We start from the raw sequence: 25,284 nt of genomic DNA, 5'->3' as shown, positions 1-25,284 counted from the left end.
GATCTGCCCCCCGGGAGCCCTGCCACCTCCCCCCTGGTCCATCACCTTCCTTCTGGAAAACGCTTCACATCTGTTTTCTTGCCCTGTCTTGGTAACAGCCTTGGTTTTGTCTAGGATAATTAACCAAATAGCCAGGACTGGTGGGAAAAACAAAGACCTCTCAGCTGTCCACCCACAGGAGAGCCCAGTGGGATGAAAGGGGGAGGGTGCAGCCTGATAGAATGAATGAAAGGCAATCCTTTAATTTCTAAAAGGAAAGTGGTCTCTTAATGCAATTAAAGGAAAGAAGAGAAATAACAGTAGCAAAGAGGGTTGACTGAGCAGAAAAGGGCAAAACATCTAAAAGGCTTACAAAACACACCGAAAAGCAGAGCTGGGAATGACTCAGCAGCTGTGGGTCCGGTAGGAGAGGTGTCCCCAAAGCGGGGCACCACGACCACCACCTGATGGAGTGGCAGAGCAGGGGTGCCCAGAGCACAGGGTGGTAGCCCATTAGAGCCACTTTCTACCACAGCAGGCTATGCAGCAAAGAAACCCCTGTGCACGGCCTGGCCCCTCCACCATGTTAGGCTCCAGGCAGCAGGTGCGTCCCAGGGGGAAAACTTTGCCCCAGGCTCTGTGTGGCTCCGGCAGGACTTGGTAGAGGACAGGGCAGTATGGTGGCTGCAAGCACCACTTTAGAATCATCACTGCCTCTGAGGACTCCTGGCACTGGCACATGCAGGACCTTGGACAACTCACCCAGCTCTCCATGCCTCAGTGCCCTCCTCTGTAAAATGGGGGTGATGGTAATGGTACTATCCTGCTGGGTCACAATAAGGATATATTCAGTACATGAATGTTTGAGCTGAAAATCAAGAGTTTAAAGAGAGGGGCGCCTAGGTGGCTCAGTGGTTTAAGCCTTTGCCTTCGGCTCGGGTCATGATCTCAGGGTCCTGGGATCGAGCCCCACATCGGGCTCTCTGCTCGGCAGGGAGCCTGCTTCCCCCTCTCTCTCTGCCTGCCCCTCTGCCTACTTGTGATCTCTACCTATCAAATAAATAAATAAAAATCTTAAAAAAAAAAAGAGTTTAAAGAGAGGCACATACCTTGCCTAGAGCTATAAGATGCCAAAAGGAAGCCAAGGGCCCCCCAGCTTGTGCACACATTTCCCTGCACACAGTCCCCCGCCCCCGGCCCCCTTTGGCCACGAAGAACAGCAAACAGTATTTTCAGGGCTGACTGATGGTCACTGAAACCCTACTATGCACCAGGCACTGTTCTGAATACTTTATATTTATATGTCTTTTTAATCCCCCCCAATCATGTGAGATCCCATTGTGGAGGTGAGGACATTAGAGCCTAGAGAGGTAGAGTGACTTATCCCACCCAAGGTCAGCAGGGGTTGGAACCCAGACTCCAAGCCTACATCCAAATCACGGCACAAACCATTGCTTTTGGGCCTCGCTTTCTGCCACATCTCCACACTCCTTACCCCTCTCCAGGTTGTCCCTTCCCTGGGCCCGCAGCTTGGGAAGTCCCCAGTGGAAGACCAGACACTCCCACCTCCAAATAGATGGCAAAAACATCCCTAACACCAGTGTCCAGGTGCACGTGACGCTGGATACGCTTCATGCCCACCACTGAAGAGTATCCTGTTAGCATCAGGGGAGCCATCCAAGAAAGCACGTTCACAGAAAAGTCAACTTCAGTTCGTTAGAGAGGCCACCTTAAATGTGCAGCGTTCTAATGGGACATAAAGCTGCTGCGTGGCTTATACATGACCCATCACATAATTCTGCAGGGACACACCTCTCAGCAGGAGAAATACAGCCCATCAAATGCACATCAAATGAGTATCTGGGACAGAGACACTGGGATGCTCTCATTATCCTGCCCACGTATGCACCATGATGTCACTTTTCCATTTAAAACGATTAAATAGAGTTTGCACTGTACAAAGAGCAAAGGCAGCAATTTTAAGTGATAAAGGATTTATTTATCAGAGAATAGGAAAATAGAATCAAACAGGAAGAGGCATTCTCATTCACAGGAAGATGAAAGACATTCCGGGTTTGGGGTCAGAAGGCCACATGAACACAACTGACAGGCAGCCCAAGGAGAGATGGAGAGAAGGCCTAATTCATTATAAGTGGGGTAAAATAAATCTTTATCCTCCAGCCCTGAGTGGGGATGTTGGCGCCTTCCCCAGGCCCAGGGAGGATGGTTTTGTGACACAATGTGCGGTCTTCACCCCCAGTGCAGACCTGCCAACCTGCCCACCTGCCAGGCACTGAGGCATTTTCCCAGTGTCTGAACAGTCGTAGAACTAGATGGAAATCCTTCCTTTCTAGTCTCTTGGCCTTCATTCTCCAAGCCCTCCTTCCTCCCTCGTGCTTACTCACGGGCAGCGTAGGATGAGAAAATAAAACCAGACTTGGGTGACAGTCAGGGCTCAAATTTCACCTCCCTTCTTATTGGCTGTGTGACTCCAGGAAAGTTACCTAATGTTGCTGGATCCCTGAGTCCTCTCCTGCAGAAGGCTGTCACTTGGCGGCCCCAGCAACATGAGAGCCTGCCCGGGCATTACGCAGGGTGAGGGGTATTTGTTATTTCACATGATTCTATTAACATCCCCAGAGTGCTTCTGCTTCCATTCCTTTCCTCGTTCTTATCTATCCTGAACAACGCGGCCAGATCAGTCTTCCTGAAGCACGACTGATAACAGTCATCTCAAAACATGGTAATCATTTTTAGCTGAACAGTTATGGAGATGTCATACGTGAGCACAGGTATGAGGGGGGGCCAGAGACCCAGGAACCTTGGCCACCAGTTGGATGCTCACTGAAGGGAACAGAGCCCGTGGCTCCGTGGACAGAGGTTGTAACCACCTGTGTTCATTTGTCCACCAGAACGTCAGGTCCGTGAGGGTCAAGGACAGTGTCTCCTTATTCCCCGCATTCATTTATTCAACAAATAATTATCAAGTGCCTGGTCCAGTTCCCAGGGTGGAGTAGGAAATGAAACAGTCCCTTAGTTCAAATGCCTAAACACATTTGCTGAACTAGTGAACGTTACCTAAAACCGAATGTTAAAACTTCAGACACTCAGTAATGATGATATTTCATGTTCTCAAAATATAGATTCCCTTGCGGGGATGCATGCTGATTGAATCTGGACTTTTCCATTCCCAATCCGATTTTGGCCTCAGTGTTTAGGAAATATACATTCCAGCTTGTCCTTGCAATATGCCTGTGTCATCTTGGCATCTGAATGTGCTGTTGAGAATACTAAGCATATGCCGTGAATTTCTGAAGCTGAGGCCAGCACAGCTGGCTTTAATCTGAGTACAAACAAATAAAACAGTTTGGTGGGCACTGAAATGTGATGACAGGTGACGATCCTTGGCAAGGTACGGGTCACAAGGGAGCCAGTTAAGAATGCGCACTTTCTCCTAGCCTTTAAGTTCAAAATCAGGCAGTGCATTGATGGTAATCCTAGATCTGAAGCCTTACAGTGGAAATTAAGGTTCTCCTTTTCAAGATATTACTTAATTGGTTTGTGCGATGGGTTTGGTTGTGTCCCCCAAAAATGCCTATGTTGGAATCCTAACCTCCAGGATCTCAGAATGTGACCTTATTTGGCAATAGGATCTTTATAGAGGTGACCAAGTGGAAGTAATGTCAAAGTAGGTTCTAATCCAATATGACTGGGGCCCTTATAAAGGAAAATTTGGACACAGACAGACACACACACTCAGAGAAGACAAGTAAAGAGACACACAGAGAAGATAGCTATCTACACGCCAAGGAGAGAGATCTGGAACAGATCTTTCTTCTTGGCCCTCACTTGACACTTGACACTTGGACTTGAGACATCTGGCCTTCAGCCTGTGAGGCAATAAATGTCTGTTGTCGGAGACTCAAGGGAAGTGATATAGCTTACATTAGCTGATACTGCTCTTTGCTGAAGCTAATGTCTTAATTCCTAATATGATCCATTTCTTCCCACTTAGGCAGATAATCCAATGAGATCTAAACTCAACTTTGTTCAGGTGAAGGGATTTCTCACCAATGCAAATTAATCTTACAAAACAGCCACAGCCCAAAAGGGTAACTTAGTTAGGAGCAAAACCAGCAGCGTGATCTCACCTGGGTTTGCAAGGCGGCTACTTGTTGGTCCAAGAATCTGATAAGGATCTACAGAAAAAAAAAGAGGAAGTAGTCAAATCCCAAAGACAAAGACCGCATCAAGACTCGATATCATGTTGCTGCCGGCATAATGCTGACCCACTTGTGTTTCCAGATTCCAGAGTTGAATGTACCTGCCCCATCCCCCATATACACCAAAGTCACCTAGAACCACATCCTATATAGTAGGATGTCACATGGAACGTGAGAGAAATTTCTTGCTAAGGCCCTCTTAGCTGGCTGCCAAGTGCAGGTTTGGCTCAGCATTCCCAACACCCAGCTCTCTAAGTCCCTGGACAGAAATTGGGCAAACGAGATAAGTCCCCACGTGGCCCCGGCGCCATGCTGGCCATATTGCTCGGCATATTGGCAATATGACCCTCCAAAGCCCTCCACACTGGACCTGGCAAAATGCCGGCATGCAGCACGTGGCCTGAAGGAGAAATGAGAACTCATCTGTCACAGTTGACAGTTGCAGCCTGCGTGCAACAGAATGTTTTCTCTGTATTCACTACATAAACTTTGGAAATGTTTTAGCAAAATCTCAAGCTATCCCCATTGAATAGACCAATGATTTGGTCCCCACTTTATATATGGAGCCATGATAAAGAAGATAAAATCTCATTAACTTCATGTAGGATGTGACACATTTTAGAAATATGTGCACTAAATCTACTTCTTTTTTGATGGCCAGCAAGACGCTCCCTGAAAACATACCTAGCTGAGGACGCTGGTCTTCAGTTTTGGGCACTGCGGAAGGAGACGGCTGAGCAGCTGAAAATCCAAAAACAAAGGACAGAGTAGCTGTAACTTCTGTTTGAACCATAAGTCTTTGATGGTGTTATAGCACCATTCCAACAATTATCTTAGTTATTAACATGTCGTCTTACTGTTATACTAAGTCGCATTTAATGGCAAGAAATTTCCTTTCTAATGAAACCAAATGTATAAATTGTAGCAAAGAGAGAGAGAGAGGGCACTTTAAATTATTTTTTAAAAATTATTTATACAACACTGTTTCCAAAACCAGAAAAAAAAAAGAATTTGAGAAACAGATTAAAATGAATCATAGTCTAAACGAAACAGAAAAGGGGAAATCAGCAGGAAAATAAAGTTACAAATACTTTCAAACATGGCCAAGATTAGGAAATCACCCAGTATTTAATCTGTGCCCAGACATCTCATGAGACTTGCCTTTGTCCTTGTTGAAATACATTACATCATTTGTTTCTTTTTGTTATGGAAGTATGGAAGTAGGCATAACCCCAGCAGGGAAAGAATCATTGCATTTAAAGATCAGTTGCACTTTGTTGCCAATGGAACAAACACTCTATGCATTGAAAAAGCATAGATTTGCTGCAGAAATTGTTATGTGTTCCATCAATGGTTATCTACTGCCTTGTGACATGCAGACTCAAGCAGCTAGGCCAACACTGTACCTTTTGACTGGGGGGTGGGGTGGCCGTGACTAGTCCAGGCTGATCTCCTGGGTGGGTCATAAGGTAAATCTGCAAAGACAAACAAATCAACTAAAAGATCAATAATGTAATTTATAATAGATATATTCTGTGTTTTTTGTGATTGCCATAATTTTTGTGTTTATTAGAATAAATACTGTGGATGGAAATCCAGTAATCCATAGAAATACCAAACCTATATTCCATTAGGTTTGGAGTTTACTTCGAAATTATCATTTTGTTTAGTCTGTTGATCTAACATTTTCACCCACTGATCTGACAACTCTGACAGATTCTTGCAGTTTGCTGAGTCTTCCAAAAAATCTTCCTACAATCATCATAGCTCAAGACCATATTGAGTTTCTCACAATCTACGTGGACCTGCTTCTACCTACAACTGACCTGAATTCACCCCTTTGTTATCTTCACGACTCATGCATGAAGTGCTCACAAATTTGTAATCCAGCAGTTCTTGCTCGAGGCCTGCCCCTAAGTCCACCAAACCACACTCATGTCCTTTCTCTTCTTCTTCCCTGGAAACGAGCATGCCCACTTATCCTCTTACTGGCCACCTGCCTCTCTCCGTGACCCCTCATTTTCTCTTTAGTAATCTCACCCAGTTATATTAAATCAGTCCTATTCTTTTTCTATGTAAATATCTCTTCCTCTAAATGAAATTAGAATTTCTCTAAAAGAACTGCATGAAATCAATCACAAGACAAATAATATTGCATGTTAACAATGAGCATAGGAGCTGAAGCCTAGGGGCGCCTGGGTGGCTCAGTCAGTTGAGTGTCTGTCATTGGCTCAGGTCATGATCCCAGAATCCTGGGATGGAGCCCTGCATTGGGCTCCCTGCTCAGTGGGGAGTACGCTTCTCTGTCTGTCCCTCACTCTGCTCATGCTCTCTCTCTCTCTCTCAAGTAAATAACTAAATGTTTAAAAAAAAAAAAAAAGCTGAAGCATAAGCCAGTAATTCCTTTGTATTTCCAATGCATTATCATTTGTCTCCTAAATCATCATTGCACTTCGCAATGCAAATTTAACTATACTTCTGTAACCTCAGCACAAGTTCTATTAATGATTATGAAGATTTTAAGTCATTTCAAGGTTCTTTCAAAAATATACTCCAGAACATTACCATGCATATTCTTACTAACTGTGCATACATAAAGTGATTTCTACACAAAATCCCATTAGAGATCCACTTCAAAACTATTTCTTCTTGGATTGATGGGGACTCAGTTCAATGCCATGTGTCATTCTGAGCCAACTGAAGGCCACAGTCAGATACTTCAGCACACCTGGATATTGCTCCAAAATCTCACTCAGAGGGCAGGGCAAGTCAATGAGTTTAAAGCCTCTCTTTATGAGACTGATGCACTGCCTACTGCGCTAAGGAGGCACCTTAAAGCCTCTCTTTAAACAGATGAGTTGACCCTATTTTAGATTGGGAATCTGGTGAGTCCATCTTCAAAAACTTTGACTGTGTTGCTAAGATGCATCTCTCCTTATTTTCAAATCCCTAAGAGAATACCACTGAAATGCAACGTGAAATTCAACCCAGAGTTGCCTTAATTTATTTGGTCTGTCTGGCTACAAGCAACTCGACCAGTGTGGTCTCTGAAATCCTACCCTCTATAGCGCTGGTTAAGTAAGATGATTTTTTCTTTTTAAACTGCTATTGCTCACCCCTCCTTCTCTGCTGGCATTTTTGCAGTTTGGACCAGAATCTTTTCCCACTCAGATCCTCAGAGTCTCACTTTTTTGGTGCTGGGATTGCACATGGGAATTAAATCTGCAGCCGCTATCAATTTACAACTGAATTTCAACTTAAGTCTCTGGGAGCCCTTTGCACACAGACCCTCGTCCAGTTGCATTTTGTCTTAAAAACACTGGTCAGCCAGGGTTTCAGTGTCAGAACGTCTCAGAAGGAGACCAGTCTACTTGTCTCCTATAGTCAAGTCCATATATAGTCTACTATGTATAGTTAAGTCTACTATAACAGCATTGAGGTGAACTCAGGAGGTGACAGGCACATCTTGACAAGGGGCTTCTGCTGACCAAATGAAAAAGCAAGACAATACCGAAACATGTTCTAGATCCTAGATCTCAAAGTGTGATCCGCAAGCCATCAATGTTGGCAACATCTGGGAGCTTGGGAGAAAGGCAAAATCTCAGTCCAGAGCTACTGAATCAGAATCTGCATTTTGACAAGATCCCAGGTGACACACTGAATGTGTTTGAGCAAACATGTTCTAGACAATTTCCAGTACTTGTTTCTAGGCGGGAATCTGTGTTCCTACAGATAGGGATCTCAGAACTACTATCTGAGTGTGTCAGTACAAGTGAACAGAAGCATGCAAAGAGCTCTACTTTGGGTCTTTTTTACTGGAGAGAATGCAAGAGAATGAACAGCAAATGTCAGCAGGCTGGTCCCGTCCCACCCTGAACATAAAAGCGTTGCTCATGAAATTGTGACTGGAAAAAATTAAACACCCAACAACCAAGAGAAAAATATTTTGAAACCCCTTTTTCATAAATCCTTCTTAGGATATATAACCATGTTCCATCCTCCCTTGAAAATAAGTCAGGACCTAAATAACACCAAGTCTGATTTTTAGCCAAGAATTTGTGATGTTTATATGAACGATGATTAACATGTTCATAAACATATTGCCATGGAAGATAAGTAGGCTTTTGTTTTCGTTCATGAAATTCTGGTCCTGTGCTTCCTTATCAGCTACCGCTCACGCGCTGTGGGCATTAAGCCTCCCTCCAGTGGGAGGGGACACTGGGCAGGACTGAATGGAGCCACACTGGGACAGGAGGCCACGGCGGGGACCCTTCCAGCCACACCACCCCGCAGCATGGCTGCTGCTGGGCAGCTCTCCTCTTGGGCTGCTTGCGAAATTAGGACTCCACGAGCATTTGCCATGTGTCCCTTACTAACAGTAGGACACAGAACTTCTACTAAGAACAGATTTTACATTTAATTTTTGGCATTCGGTTCAACACATTCTCCATCTCTCTTGAACTGTGTGATCTTTTAGGTAATTAACTCATACACTTGGCAGAAGGTCCCGTGTCAGAGAAGGGCTGCTTTCTGGCATTGGGTCTGTTATCTTTTCTGTAACAGGCTGTTATTTAGAAACCAAAATTTATAAAAAAGTGTTTGGGAGCAGCTTAGAGTTACCATAGAAGCGTGTTTTATGCCATGATCCAGATCAAAAAGCACAAAACTGAAAAACGGAGTTTGACCGGCATTGGGTCCCTCCATACCAGCACTTTGATTTATCTCTTGGGAGCTGGGATCAGTTTCTGCTCCTCCACACCCACTCCCTTCCCTGGGCATCACTGAATCAAGAAAACATGCATATTCTACTCTCCTTCCTACAGGGTTAAGTCCACCAAGTTTTGTATTCTGTTTTCATCAAGCTTAAAGATGAACATCCTCTAGCCCTCAGGATGTCCACCCGCCCACTTTATTTTTAATGGACCAGAACTTGGACCACAGGAGAGCTCGTCTGCATTCTGCAGGATCCATGCCATGTTTGCAAAGCAGAGCTGAAGGGCCCTAGCTGGGCTGGGGGAGGGAGGGAAGGATGAGATCTGCCTGCTGTCAATGAATCTAGATGCTAATGAGAAGACAGAAAGGCAGCCAGCTATTGCCCAGCACCAGCCAATAAACCCCTATTCAAGGCAGAGAAGTTTTGGAGTCAACCCTAATGTGATTAAGTCACTCTCCCTTGTTTTCCTCCAGACCATCTCCAGGCTTCTAAAATCCTCTATCAAAGACATGGAGATCTGGGAACATCTTGTATTCCTTTGCCTCCTAGCTGTGTAGGTTGCTCTGTTAGGTCTAGCCAGGGAGAACACAAAGAGTACATTTTTAGCCATGAGCTGGGCTATAGGCTTTGCATAGCACCTGATGTAGGAGAATGTACATTAGCTGCATTGTTTTTCCACTCGACTGGTGACACCAAACGTCACCAAGTTGTGAACTCCAACCACAAGTCATTTAAGAACCTGAGAAACTCCTGAAGATCACCAGCTGAAAAGTCAAAGTCAAGGCTGCATTTGCTGGTTCAGCCCTCCAGTCTCTTTTGAGCACATCCTAGATGCGTGTCATGATACGTGGACTGTGTGCAGATGGAAGGGGACAGATGGGAATTTCACAATGTCCCTGTTGGCAGACACCAGAGCTTTCCTATAAACTGCCCATAAGACGCCAGGTGGGGTGACACATCACGAGGTCAAAAACCAGGATGCATGGTTTGATGAGTCGGACCTGTCTCTTTTATGTCACTTGAGAACCCAAGGGGCCATGGCTCCAAGAGGCATGTGTTCAGCAAGGAAGGAGGTACTTACAAGGGTACTTACAAGAGAGGTGGAGAAAGGGCTTCTGGTAGTTCTGACACAACTCAAGAAACATGAAACACCATGTAATTATGACCATGAAAACTAGAACGTAAAATGATACATCTGTGTGCTAACACTTTAAAGGAGTAGGGGAGAAAAGGCTCTGCATGTTAACTGAGCAACGGGATCATGAAAGAGGGTGCATTTTGAATCAGGAACGTGTGGACAAAGCAAATAGGAGCAAGCCTGGGAAGAGAAGGGAGAGGCATGAACAAAGCAGTGAAACGTCCATGTGTGCATTCATTCAAGGTCGAACCCTGCCTCCGCCTATTAGAGAAGTCACTCTTTTCTCCAAGGTTAAACCCCTGAATCGGCCTTTCAGCAAACAGTGTTGGGTCTGATTCAAACTCTTTATAGTCATATCCCAATATGTGTGTATCTCCCCTGACGTTCACAGTAGCAGTCATCCAGACAGAAAATTTTGATAGAAACTGAGTCTCAGAAACCTACTTTACTGGTACGGAGATACGGACCTGTGATCTCTCCCAGGTCACGAACCATGGCCCCAAGGCAGCGCCTTATCAGAGCTATGCAAGGTGCATCTGACTTTGCTGCCTGTCCACCCCCTGACAAAGCACAGAGGGGTGTCCCCGCCATCACCTCCCAGCCTCCCCTTCTCCATATACCTGGGAGGCCGTATCTCCCTAATATACTATATCCTAAAATACGAAAAGGATACACTGTCCTTTGTAGCAATGAGCAACCAGCTAGCTGGTCTGACCATTGGGCTGCACCAGTGGACTTGGCCAGTGTTGTGATCTTTTGACAAATCTCCAACACTAGCTCACAATCCCTGGATTTTGCACCTCAGTCAGGGGCACCTATGAGGCAGCTTCAAGCAAACAAGGAAGCAAGCAAACAAGCCCTGAACCCCCATTTTAGAAAGCTTCTATTTTTTTTAAGTTTGGATAGAAATGTTTTTTAAATGCTCACAAAACCATTGTGATTTCCCTACACTTCCATTTTCCCAAAGATGCCTTTATTAGAGGTAAATGGTGGGGTTCTTCATGGTCTAGTTCACTCTAGACCCTGGGTCTTGTCCTCACTTAAATGGCCTGGGAAGTCTCTACCAGGACAGAGATAACCAAGCACTCTGGCCAAGCCTTTCCACCGTGTTCCCCAGGAGAAGAGCACCAAAGCCCTCCTCCGAGGTTTGAGGAAAAGATAGTCAGCAGCCTGATGGCACTAAGGTGGTACAGGGCAGTGCTGGGGTAGGAGAGACTCCGAGAAGCTTCGTAGCTCACTGGTCCCCAGTCTTTCTCACTGGAAACACACGGTGGTGCTAAGCTTAGCGCCCTGGATATATTCAAAACGAGTCATGTGCAGCCTGGATGTGAGCCAGAGGTCAAAGGGTGACAGCTTGGGTCTAGGAAAACATGAGTCTCAGATCCATGAATGGCTATGGAAAAACCAGCCCACTGTCCTGAATGACCATGTTATCATTGCAAGTCCCAGTGAAGGGACAGAGGTTACGCCATGCACGTGCTCCCTCTACTTGTCCATCTGCAAACATCTAGTCCTTCACTGGCATGAGGCCCCTCCCTGCAGAGCGTCCTTTTCCTTCTACGGGAGGTACCTTTGCAAGCCCTGCTGCTCCTACAGTCTCTGCCATTAGAAGTAGCTCATGTGGTGTGTCTGTCTCTGGCTCCATGATGCTAGCTAGCCCTTAGGGTTAACTACTCATGTGTGTGAGTCCATCTCTGGCTCTAGGTGACTATATTGAAACATTGAGAAGTTTGGGCAAAACATGTACATGAGACTGTGAGCTGGGTCATTTCCACCTCTGTGGCCGGCACGCAGGAGGCGCTCCCCAGACATCTGTGGAGTAAAGAGCCCAGGTTTCTGAAGACAGGATGCTTTCTGAAGTCTGACCCACAGAATGTAACAGTGTGCTTGTCACTACTAAGCCTTGGATAATACTTATTTTTTCATGAATGATATGTAAATCAATTACCTACAGAAATCCTCATGAAAGACATAAAGTAAGAGTCTGATGTAGATTTTATCTCTTACATGGTTCTGCCCTGAAGGATGGGCTCCTGTGACATCTGGGGATCCATGCCTAGTGCTAAGGGCATGCCTCCTGCTTTGTGTGCTCCCCCAGGGACAGAAATCCTTCCATGACCCCGAAAGCAGAGGAACTCCTTACTGCGAGGCATCTGAGGACCATCTTTGCCCATCTGTCTTTTAAAGTATCTCGTGAAGGGGCTGATCTGCTTTGAATTCTGCAGTCAAGGACCTTTGGTGTGCTCTTTGAATGAGAGGGTCTGACCGAATTTAGGCTCCTAATCCACAGAGGAAGAATGAGACTGCTCAGGACTCTCTTCAAGACCCAGGAATATCCGCTCCCTCTGACTCACGTGACTTAGGTCACGGATCTCACGGGCCATCCTGGGATGTCTTTCAAGGAACAGATCACACAGGGGGGTTTTCGTACCTGGCCTAGTTGTAATTCTTTGCGTGGCTTCAGGATATACTGAAGTATTTGGGAATATAAAAGCTGCACCCCCTGCAGACAAAAGGAAAGACAAAACATGTGAAGGTCTGTTGTGGTTGTTGATCTCAGCAACCGTGCCAAATCGACTTTGCCCTATGACACCAAAGGAAGGCGTCCCCCTCGAGCCTGCTGTTCCAGACTTTGGGGAGGAAGGGACAGACACAAGGGGCAGAAACTGATTCTGACTACAGAAGTGGGTGGCAAGCTGTCCTGTGCCCCATTTGTGATAAAGTGTCTCGTGTTTTGATCTTACGGCTTTTTGCTGAAGCCCATCTGGGCGTCCTCCTCCCCCGCCAACAATCTCATTTTATTTAAAAAAAAAAAAATTCTGTGGTGCGTATTTTCATTTTTAAATTGCATAAAAAATCCACAAAACATTTGACAGAGCCCTTAGAAAGTCATACCAAAAGATTATAAATATGTTTTCAAAGACTATATGGATCTTATTAAAAATGATTCCCCATCTCTATTCAAATGCATGCTTCCCCATCTCTCTCTCAATCAATGCCCCTGTCGTTAGCAGAAAAAAATTCCCTTTCTGTAGTCTGGTCCATTTGGAATTGGTTGTCCTTTTCTTCAATTGTTCAATGTTTCACAGTCAAGAAAGTAAGGAAAACAGAGCCTTCTTGAAACTTTCCCTCAGTGTTATGCATTTTTTAAAACAACTGCAAAATTATCAGAAAGTGTGTATAGCTCAAAGGTGTTTCCTAAGAGAAGGAAATTACTTTGTCTAAGTTATTTGTTATTTCTGGCCACAAGGTCATTAATAGGCTGATGTGTGTAACCTCCGCTGAAAAAGCACAAGACAGACTCGAAGCATTTTTTTTCTTACTTCACATCAAAACCACAATGTTCTGAATGTTGAGGACCAAGATTAAGTAGCAAATTCATTTTAACACTCAGACCTAGACTCACACACAAGACACATTTTAAAGTAAACTGGCGAATGGTTGGAACACGGCTGTACTTCCACGTGAGTCTGGCCATGAACTGGTTTCTTTGTTTACAAGCCAGTGACCCACACCTTGCCAGAACACGCAGGTTTTTCCCCTAGCCTGGGTGGTGGCAGAGGGTTCCCACAGGCTGGTACAGTGGGGTGAGCAGCCTGTGGCCATGCTTCTACACTGGTCTTTATCAAGAGGGAGACAATGGAGGCCAGCCAAGAGCACATTCATCTGCAGAAAGCCAGGTTCTACTATAAGGGGAGGCAAGGGTGGAGGGGAAGGTTAGCAGGGACAAAGCATCCTGTTAAAGTCTATCAGGCTCAGGCAATACACAAAGAGAATGCAGAATCTGTGGTTAGAGATAGAATAGCAGGCATTGGGTTAGCCACTAATTTCATAACCTCCAAAATTATTATAGCTTCCCTTTCAACAAAAGTTCACCAAAAGTAACACATGAGCATTTCTTTCTACTACTGCCTTTTGCAAATGTCCGAAGTCTGTGCAATAAGACTAAAGCCAAGACAAGTTAAATATCCTAAAACGTTTCCTAAATGAGAAAAATAAAACTTCTGCTTGTCCTAGTACACATTTCTTGAAGAATAAAAAAAGGAAAAAAAGAAAAAAGAAAAAAGAAAATAAAGAATACTAAGGGTCCCTTCATATCAAACATGCTTTTAGTCTCTATAGTCAGCACAGCACGTATTTGGGGAATAATAGCAGCAGATTATAATCCAGCAAACTTGAGCTAAGGCTATGGCTAAAGGCTAATTCTGCAAATCTCAAGTCCTTTGATCGTCCTAGGGAATGGGCAGAGCTCAGAAACCAGAGGGCGCCCCCTGCCTGTAGGCTCTGGTACCTCCCGCACGAGCCTCCTGCCTTCAACCATCCTCTGGGTTCTGCCTTCCTGATGAGCTGCCCATCCCGCCTGCCATCTTGAAAGCATGCAGCCTGTGGACAAGAGCCTGCGTTCGTCCTGTGGGCAAGGGGCAGGGCCAGCATTACCTGTGTTTCTAGCATGCATTAACCGTGGAGAGTTTTGTAAGGCTTTATCAACATCATCTGAAGTCAAATGTGGAAGAGGAGCTACAAAACAAAACAGAAGCAACATCAAAATGAAAAAAAAAAAAAAGAGAGAGAGAGAGAATTACCTTCCTTTAAAAAAATAAGAAAGAAGGAAGAAAAACACCTCCCCACTCCCACCCTCATATCCAGGGATGCTTGGAAATCTCTCCATGGCCCTGCTGCTAGTTAGCGTGTTAAACCCTAGGTGGGCCCATATTCCATTCAGGGAGTAAGTGATCAGGATGCCAGGCAAAGCATTTACACCAGAGTTCACACCGTCCCCGCCACCGCACCACCCCCGTCTCCTGCTAACCATGCTTGACATCTGACAAATTAAAGCATGCAGCAAACTTGGTGAATTCATGCCCTCAATCGCCAATATGCCATTCCCATTCTGTCAGGTGAAGCCACATCTCATGATCCCAAATGGAAACTTCCCTCCTTTTGTGTGCAGGTGGGATCGGGAGGGGACTTGGTTTAGCTTTAGGGAGGATAAACCCCGTAATTCCCATGTGGTAGGAGCCTTTCTGTTTCTGTTTCAGTGTGGGGCACCATGAAGGTTCAATCATGTGTGACCAGATAAAGCTTTGGTTCCCTTTGCCACGTGATCTGCTCAATGGAGGGGACCGTGGTGGAGAGAGCTGAAGGCTAACATGAATTTTTGGCTTCTGGGAAAAGCACTGGCTGCTTCTCACCATGTTCACCTACATCATGGCCTTGTAAGCAATTGGTTGTCTCAGACCCTAAATGAGAATGGGTGAGGGCAGGAAGAAGCTGTTCACAGACTGTTGTGAACTTTCTCGGCTCAGGCTCGCCAGAACCAGCACGCCAGTGATCTCGGCCCCAAGCGGGGACCATCTTACTCTCTCTGAGGTAGTGCAGGTGCGAGAGAAGGATGTCAGCATTGTAGCTCGGGGTGAGCCTCTGGAAGTCGTCCTTGGTCATCTTGCACAGTTCCTTCCCATCAATGTTCTGGAACAGCAAGATGTCGACGTCTGGGAGGCTGTATTCTTTCACTGCCCACTCCAGCCACTGCCGGACATGGTCTGTACTCCACAGCGTAGGGTCTGGAAGGGGATGGAACATAACAGATCAACTCCCGAAGACATATTTCTAGGGCAGAGCTACCTCCCAGGTGGGATCCCCAGCAGCTGCAGATTTCCAGAACAGCCCCTTTTCCCACTATTTCAGAAGAATGGCCTCCAGCTCAGCTCAGTGACCTGTCAAAAGAAGGTGATATGGGGGAAAGACGAAAAAAAAACAAAACAAACAAACAAAAAAACGCCAACTGACTCACACGCAGTGATCATTGCCTTTAAAGTGAATTGTTCTGGAATTCTAGGATTATTCACACCATTGCCCCTCTGGTTGTTCGGAAAATCTAAAGTTTAATGTGGGGACAGGTTGTTGTTTTTTTTAAATTATTTATTTTTTTCCACTTTTTTCACTCTTATTTATTGATTTAAAAAAAATATGGCAACATTTTTTCCTTATTAAACCATGGGCATCTTTATATGAAAATAAAAAGTTCAAGATACAAATCAGGAAAATGTTTACTGTCACACAAAAAAAATGTATTTGTACAAAACACTGGAAAAAAATAGCCATAAAATTGTTAATAGAGTGGAGGTAAACCAAAACCCCAGCACCTCCGATGAGCTCGTATTTCTGAGAGCTGTCAGTTCCTTGCTTTTCTCTCAGAGAATTTGGTTTTGCACCTACCTGGCACCTGCAGGGGAGGGGACAGCCTGGGGGACTTTTACACCTCACAACATGCTGGCAATGTCATCACATTCCACTGCTATGTGTTGGGGGGATCTGGGTGGGGTCCCAGAGGGCACAGCCTTAAGGACACAGAGCAGGCAATCCTTGATGGAAATACACCTGGGACTGTCCCACATGGACACGCTGGGTGGAGGGATATTTAAGGCCCCCAAATGCTGGTAGACGGGAGACACCCAGGCAGGAAGTAGAGTTCAGAGTTTATTTTATTTTTTTTAAGATTTTATTTATTTATTGACAGGCAGAGAGAGAGGAAGAAGCAGGCTCCCTACTGAGCAGAGAGCCCAACTCAGGGCTCCATCCCAAGACCCTGAGACCACGATCTGAGGTAGAAGCTTTAACCCACTGAGCCACCCAGGTGCCCCAGGAGCCCAGAGTTTAAACCCCAGGGTCTCTCAACTTTCTGCAACCTCCAGAGACTGCTTCTCCTTTCTATATCTGTTTTACATGTAAGAGGAGAGCCTTGACCTTCGTTCTCTGGACAGGCCCTTTAGAGATCGGGCATGCCAAGATGCTCTGATCATAATGAGTGAGAATTTGGTGTAAGGTAAGTCATCCTTTCAAACTACTTCATAGCGAATAGCTCTAGAACCTTGTTTCATCTTACTGATGTTTCAGGCTACCCAAGAATGGGACATGTGTGCCATTGGAATATTTCAAGTTTGCAAAAGTAAATAGCAGTTATAGTGAGAAACAGCCAGAGAGTCACACCACCAGAGTTCTCACCTCTTCCCTCCCTTCCTTCCTTTTCCCTTCTGTCTCCCCTAATGCTTCATATCTATTTTAATTGAAAGAAATAACTTCAAATCCAATGGAATCCATCTCCTTGCTCTCCCCTCCTGAACACTCCAGAAAAAAACACCATTCTGAACTTGATACAGTCATCATCCCTATGTACATTTGAATACTGTTGCCATATCAACTATGTGTACTGTCTGTGCTTTTAACTTAACATGAATGATATCTGAGTTTTCAAAATGTGTCTAAGTTCATCAATGTAGGACTATTCAATCAGGTAAGCAGCTCTTGGGCCCCCAATTTACTGACCAGTGAACATCTGAGTGTCCATCTCTCCATGCACATGTGAAGGCATCTGCATTGGTCCACACTGAGTCTACACTGGGATCACAGGGAGAGGGAAGAGCTGAGCCTGGTCTCATCCTGGGAGATCAGAACTATTAAAAGCTCCCCAGGTAATTCTTATGTGCAGGCAAGTTTAGACCATCACCCCAAGGCCTCACTGCTCCAAGTGTGGTTCTGGGATCTTGCAGCATCAACATCATCTGGGACCTGCTTTGAAATGCAGAATCTCAGGTGCCACTCCAGACCCGCATTTTCATCAGATCCTCAGATGACACACTTGCAAGCATGGGGCAGTGCTGGCCTGAAGAGAGGACCTAGATGTGGAATTGTTGGGGTGTAGCGAATGTACCGGTTCAATTTTTCTGGTTAGGATGGGATGTCCACTGATTTTGTGACACTCACACTCTCAACAAGCAATCAGTGTATAGAAGCTGAAAACCAAGGAGAGTGCTGGTTCTGTGCCATCTGCAAAACCTGAAATGGCCATGTTGACAGGAAGGTGTGCACATTCCTGTGTAATTCAAACATACGGAACGCTTTGTTAGTCTGTGAAAATGGAGTGTGTATACCGAAGGTTAACTTGTTCACCATTGAGTTCAGATGGATGTTTGCCATTGGGTCAGGATTTAACCTTGGGGGATAAAATGGTCAAAACTCCAGACGGTTTTTATAGAAGGTCTTCTCTCTTCTCTCTTCTTTTTCTCACAACCTGTCATAATTCCTCATTATACAGATACAGATCATATTTAATGATCCCCAATTCAAGACTTCATGCCCCTTGGTTCTGTGTGGAGGACAATCATGGCCTCTCAGACAGAGGATCCTCTTATCCGCCATGCTCCCCAGGTCATTTTTCTTAAATCCCACCACCATCAGCCAAACCTTTCATGATTTTGTTTTGTTTTTGCCTTTAACAATGTAGAAGGACTATTTTTTTGGTGGGGAGGGGGAGCTGGTACCTACCTCCTAGAAATCAGTTCATTCTTGGAATGCATTTTCTTCTCTTAATGGTTGAACTAGATATTCTAAAAATGATATATAAACATCTTCCCGAAAGTCATGGGCTTCATGTTCAAATGGTAAAATGACATATTAGGAAGACAGCCAAAAAAAGAAGTTTAATCTCTCTTTGGTCCCTTAGTGTGCTACTAATTGGTTTCCTTTGCTAAGCCTAGGGCTGTCACGGCTCATTCAATTTTCCTTTTAGGGACTCATGGGTGAGACCCCAGGGACCAATTCCTGACCTGCATTGTTCTTATTACAAACATTCTTGCTTTGGGTTCATGAAACAGCCATTCTCCTGTACTGCTGGCATAACTATAAATTCCTGCCACCTTTCCAATGAACAATTCAGCAATACATTTGAAACGTCTTTCCAAAAAGATGTGTGCATCGTTTCTGAACTAAAAATTCCACTTCTAGAAATTTATCGTAAGGAAATAATAGAGGATGTGCGCAATGATTTATTTTCAAGGATGTTCTTTGTAGTGGTGTTTATAGTAGCATAACATTGGAAACACCCTAAATGTCCAACCAAAGAGAACTAGTTAAGTTGTGGCACATTTAGGGATGTTCCTGTGATACTGAGAAACTAAAATTATACCATTGAATATATTGATAGGAAAAAATGCTCAAAGTGGATAAAATTAAAAAGTTTGAAAACATTATTGAAGCATAATTAAACTTTGCTAAGAAATGTAAATATATCCATGGAAAGAATTTTGGAGGGCCCGGCAATAAGAGGTCAGCTGTCATCTCTGGAGAGAAGATGATGGAGATTTTTAGATTTTTTTCTTTATCACTAAAATTTCACTAAACTGTATTTCCTGTTTTTCTCTCCAAAAACATGTAGTACTTAGGCTAAAAATTGTTTATAAAAATGTATTCTGCTCCATTTCAAAATCGAAACAAGATCATACAAAGGGTTTAAATACACGCACACACACACACACACACACACACACGGAGGGTACATGATGTGATGAGCCCTGGGTGTTATACACAACTGACAAATTATTGAACACTATCTCTGAAACTAATGATGTACTATATGTTGGCTAATTAAATTTAAATTATATTATGTGTGTGTGTGTGTGTGTGTAAATATTTTTATAAAATTTTCAAGGGTATAAAATTTTAATCTCTTTCTTATGTGGTTTATTAATGGGGATTGCTTCATTTGAAAAGAATAAAGTTACTTGAAGTTGTGTTACTCCTGTTATCTTTTTGGGAATGGATCCCTACATCCCCACCCTATAGGGATCCCCACCCTATAAGCAAAGAATATGAAAAACAAATGATGTCCATATGATAAAGAAGGTATGATAGAGTAAAGAAGGATGTTCCTTTCTGATCTATCCATGGGGTGCCATTATTCTAGACCTACTCTGGAGGTGTCATAACAGAGAATACTTTTCAAGAGACAAGCCCAATCTCCCCCACATGAAGCACAGGACCCCGAGTTTGCCAGACCCCACTGTCTTCATAGGTGTCATTCCCAACCGGTCCCCATCCCCTCATCCTACAGCCACACACAACTGCCTGCCCTCTCCTGAATCAATACCCCATGCCTGTCCCCAAACACCATCCGTTGCTTGTGGGATTAGCCCCTTCTTATCCCCTCACTTTTGCTTACCACCTCCTTTGGGTGTCTGTCCTCAATGTTCCTGAGAGCTAAGCACTTCTAAGGACCCTCTGGAGCCGCACCAATGACAGGCCCAGAGTAAGCCTCACAATCCCCAGTACCTGGGCCCAGCACAGATGCCACAGCCATAGGTAGCGTTTTGTGGAGTTCAGGTCAGTGTTGAGTCCCAGCTGAGTGTCAGCTCTCCCTTCAGCTCCACAGAGAGCCCAGTAGAGTCTCTCCAGTCTCCTCCATGGCCCATTGTATGTCAGCAAAGTCGTCTTCTTCTGCCCCATGCTGCCATCACAGAAGGGGGCTCACAAGGTCCCGCAAGATTCAACAGAGCTCACCTCCTTCCCCGACCCCTAACTATGCATGGGAAGGAGAAAGGAGACAAGGCCACAGAATGAACCCCAGCCAAGCACCACCTTTGGCTATGTTAAAGGCATGCCATCCCATACCTTCGGCCTCCAGAGAGCAGTGTGACTCAGGACCTACCAGATCTCATGACGGATTGCTTTCAAGGACCTAAAGAATGACTCCCATAGGAGAAGGACTAAGATTCCTTTGACTCAAGTAAGAATTGCTGAGAATTTACTGTATATACAAATACTATGGGAGATTCAGAGGTGGCCAGGAAAGAGAGAGATGCCAAGGAAAAGGGTAAAGTTTTCACCGGAAGGGCTCGGCTCGAGCCTGCGTCAAGGAAAAGTATTTGACAGAATTTGGGTGAAAGGAGCATGGAGAAGTGCTTTAGCTTAGGCAAACAGCAGGAGCCCAGCTTCATACCCGCTGAGGCGTGAAACCTCTGTGGTGCTGAGGGAGAAGGAAGAAATCAGGTGTGGCTGGAGTAGAGGGATGGAGAGGGAACACACAGACATAGAAGGACGGAGACGAAAGTTGGGCAGCCTTAAATATCTTGCTAAGAAGCCTGGACTTTACAAACCAGGGATTTCAGAGTCACTAAAAATGTTTGAGGAATCAAATTACAATTACATCAAGCACAGCAAACTTGGTGGTAAAATAAAAGGCTTTATTGGGAGCCAGAATACCAATATTTGGGTTCTGGTTCAACCATTTACTAGATGTAAACCTTAAACTTTCTGGAAATTGTTTTCTTTTTCTGTAGGTAATTAAGTAAAATGTTAGGGGAATAGAAAAGTAAATGAGATAATGTATGTGAAAGCACTCTGCCAACCATAACATCGCCAAGAAATAATGCGTCCGCACAGTGGATCTCACACGGCAAAGTCCATGGAGATGAAATAAACAATCTCCTATCGTAGGACCAGCCTCTTCCTCTAAAAACAAAAGTCTGATTTACACTTTATTTTTGAGAAGCTTTTGGAGGTGCTTCTGTCAGATGAATCACAAACCGCTGAAGATAAGTTGTTTTGTTTTCAGCCTCCAGGCCAATTGTTTGGAAAACAGCTGTGTCATCAGCCCACATTTCATGGACATCAAAATGGTAAACCCCTGAAGTCCAAGGGAAAAGGGAAAAAGAAGTCATCTGTCTCTGAAGCCTCTTACTTGTATCTTTGATTCCATGGTTAATAGCCACAAGTTTTAGGAAGGTTGTTTCAATAAAGTTGAAATGAAAAGAAAAATAATAAAAGCAAAGCTGAGAATTCAAGAGTTGCACCGTTGAAATTACCATGGGGGTGGGGGTGGCAAGCAGCGCATGGGTGGAGGGTTGGAATTATTTTTACATTTCCCTGAAACTGTTTTCTGACCTAGTAGCATCCCACTGCTGCCAGGAAAGTATTAAGTAGATATTTAAATCAGGCAAAAGGTCATTGCATTGCCAAAGACATAAGGAATCTTCACGAAACAGAATACTTCATGCAGGCAAACATCCTGTTTCAGAGACACCCCCCCACCCACCCCAGAGTAATGAATTAAAGTCAGGTTAAGCAAGAGTCAAACCGGTGAGAATATCAGCCCAAGTGCCACTTTTCTTGAACAGTATCCCCGTAGAATATTGTCTTCCAGATCAAAAACTCACTCTTGTTTAAGAGAAAAATACCAGTAGAAAATGTACCTCTAAGACATATCACAACCCTATGAAGTCTTTGTTTATAAAACCAGGCCCTGGGCAAGTCTGCCAATCTGCTGTCCAAGATACTCAAAAGCCTGCAAAAATAAGATTTAACATTTTGTCTCCTTGCAGGGAAAGACTTTACATTTACAAATCAGGTTCAGCAGAGAGAACTGGCTTCACTTTGGGCATCCCTTGACCACAAACTGAAATCTGAACTCAAAAAGCCTATACTCGAGGCTGTTTCTGAGCCTTTTAATTCTTAATTTATAGATGAGGTTCAATTATCATTTGGATAGTTATTGATTTCTAATTTTTTGGAGTTGGTGAATTAGGGAATGAGGTCCATATGAGACTGATTTTCTTTTATGCTAGCTGTTCTATTTTTTTTTTTTTTTTTTTTTTTTTTTTGGTGGCCTCCTGTATGGTCAGTTTCTGCAAATGCCCTTTGAGAGTTTCAAAAGAGTGCCTATTCTCTAACTGTCAGGTGCAGCTTTCTACAAATAACCATTGGATCAAAATTGGCGACTTACACTTGATTTTTAGGTCATTGATCTATCAACTGCTGACAAAGGCAAATTGAAATCTCTCACCTGAAGTGGATTTGCCTTTTTCTCCTTACAATCCTTTATGTATTTTGGGGCTATGTTATTATGTACATACAAATTCATCACTCATATAGTTTTCATGAATGGAACCTTTTTTATTGTGTATTAACCCTCAGTTACCTCCAATAGTGCTTCCTGATTTCTCTTTCCACTGTTGTCAGGTTTGTTTTGATTTTTGACAAGTATATCTTACTCCATCTGCTTGCTGTCATTCTTTACAGTGTTTTTGTGAGCAGTGCTTAATTGACTTTTGAGTATTTTTTTTTTTTTTTTAGATCTAGTCTACTGCTCCATCTTTAACCACAACTTTGGCCTACTTACATATATTGTTACTGATCTGATTTCTGCCACCTTGTTGTGTTTATTTGCCTTGCTTTGTATGTTCCGTGTTTGTCCTTTCCAAGTGTCTTACTAAATTGATCTATTTTTCCTCATTTCTTTTTTTTTCCTTTCTTTACTGGTTTAGCTATTTAATATTCTAGATCTATTTCTTTACTTGTTAATCTTTAAACAAAATCCAAATTTAATCACCGAATATATCCTTTTTCCAAAGAAAGCAAGGAATTTGGAAGCGCTTATCGCCCATCCTTCATCTTATACGATATTATCCAACGTTTTTATTTTACCCTATTGTTATGTTCCCTACTTAGGAGGCTATGGTTCTTACTCTAGCCATTTCTCTTGAGATCTATTCTTCTTTTTTTTTTTTTCAATTTATTTATTTTCAGAAAAACATTATTCATTATTTTTCCACCACACCCAGTGCTCCATGCAAGCCGTACCCACCACCTGGTACCCCAACCTCCCACCCCCCCGCCCCTTCAAACCCCTCAGATTGTTTTTCAGAGTCCATAGTCTCTCATGGTTCACCTCCCCTTCCAATTTACCCAAATTCCCTTCTCCTCTCTAACGCCCCTTGAGATCTATTCTTATTATCAACCATTTTCATTGCTCCCATTTCCTTCTTACCTCACTCCTTTCTTCTAGGATCCATTTTCTTTGTTTATTAAATCTTTCATGGTTTCCTGAAGTGAGGGTCTGTTAGCAACAACTCTGACCCTGTGTTTGAAAACATCTACTTCCCCCACAATTTACAGAATGAATTACAATGCACCCATAATGAAGTTTTTCATCACATCCCCTGAAGTTTATTTTAAAGGACACATTGAAAAAATAATTAATTAATTAATTAAAAATAAAAATAAAAAAATAAATAAAAATAAAGGACACATTGGTTTCACCAAGCAACTGAATGAGTCTGTGACAAGGGAAAAAAAAAAAAAAAAAAAAGTTAAGAGCCCAGAAGAGAGCTAGAATTGTGTCTGTTTCTCCAAGCTCACTGAAGATTTTCTTCTCTTGCCTTCAGTATTCCATGTCATTGTTGAGAAGCTTGCAGTCCCTATAACTGTCATGTTTCTAGATAGTCCTTTTGCTTTGCTGGTTCTTAAGTACTTTGTCTTTAGTGTTCTGTGGTCTTGCCAGAATGTGGTTACTGTGGACTTATTCTTAATTTTCTTTCTCTGTCTGATGCTTCCTGAATTTGGAAAATGGTCTTGTTCATCAATTTTGAAAAAGTAGGATTTTATCTTTTTGAATATTTCTTCTTGCACATTCTCTTGATTCCCTCCTTTCTGGAACTTCTGTTAGATCTACATGGCACATTATCATGAGCCCCTTATCCTTGACCTTCACTCATACTCCATCTCTTTGTCACTGTCCTGCACCCTGAAAACAATTCCAAGTCTACTTTCCTTAATTCACTCTTCAGCTTTTTCAAATCAACTGTTTTACCCATCTTTTGAGTTTCTGATACTTTTGAATCCTTTTCTGTAGTTCTAGGAGTTCTACTGCTTCTTCTTCAAAATTATCTATTCTTTTCCATAATGTCTTGCTTCTCTCTTTCTGGTTCCTTCTGTTGTGTGTTTAACCACTTTTAAATCTACTTTCCTTATATTCCCAATCCCATGCTTCAATTATCTAACACTCTTGAGGGCTTAATCATATTATGTGTTGTTTATGCTGAATCTTGGTCTAGGTAGATTGTTTCTTTCTGTTTTTGTAATTTGGAGTTACAGAGTCATCTTCAAGGAACCTTATATGCAGGAACTCTATAAAGTTTAGACTGAAGACCAGTCTATCCAGGAAGATCTACTATGTCCTTCTACCAGGTTTCTGAGGTTGTCCTCAGCCCATGACCACTTTGCGATGCTTAATTTCTCAGCCTGGAGTTGCTGTGAGAAACACAGTTATGTGCATGTGTGCATAGGAAGAGATCAGGTCCAACTCCATGCTTTGTGCAAGATCAAGACCTCATCTCTTTCCCCTTTAAAACCCAAATCTGTGTATTATAGACACTAGTATCCCCCCCATCCATGCCACCTGTGACAAGGAGGAGACAACAGGAGGGAGAATATACTCTGTTCTCAGTTCCTCCCTTGTTTTGAGTGACAAAGGAACTCACTAACTTTCTTCCCACAGCTAGACATATCAAAGGGTGTTAGACTCCATGCTACATTTCCAGGGGCTCTGCAAGAGGGATGCCTTAAGTTCCTTTTAAGCTCAACATTTTACTAGGACCAAGAGTCTTCTCAGCATATTT

At 43.5% G+C, this 25,284-nt stretch overlaps 1 protein-coding gene across 1 annotated transcript in view; it reads right to left on the bottom strand.

The window, feature by feature from the left end:
* Positions 1–25,284, bottom strand: part of ERG (ETS transcription factor ERG) — a 103,289-nt gene that overhangs the window by 5,586 nt on the left and 72,419 nt on the right. The window contains exons 4-10 of the mRNA XM_044253102.1: positions 16,201–16,280; positions 15,415–15,618; positions 14,492–14,572; positions 12,486–12,557; positions 5,609–5,677; positions 4,887–4,943; positions 4,131–4,178 (exon numbers count right to left, since the gene is read on the bottom strand). Of these exons, the coding sequence (XP_044109037.1) occupies positions 4,131–4,178; positions 4,887–4,943; positions 5,609–5,677; positions 12,486–12,557; positions 14,492–14,572; positions 15,415–15,618; positions 16,201–16,280 (611 nt within the window). The remainder of the gene's footprint in view (positions 1–4,130; positions 4,179–4,886; positions 4,944–5,608; positions 5,678–12,485; positions 12,558–14,491; positions 14,573–15,414; positions 15,619–16,200; positions 16,281–25,284) is intronic.

This window comes from Neovison vison, chromosome 6 (genome assembly GCF_020171115.1).
Source record: "Neovison vison isolate M4711 chromosome 6, ASM_NN_V1, whole genome shotgun sequence".
Taxonomy (NCBI): Eukaryota; Metazoa; Chordata; class Mammalia; order Carnivora; family Mustelidae; genus Neogale; species Neogale vison.
This window is presented reverse-complemented; position numbering and strand designations above follow the sequence as displayed.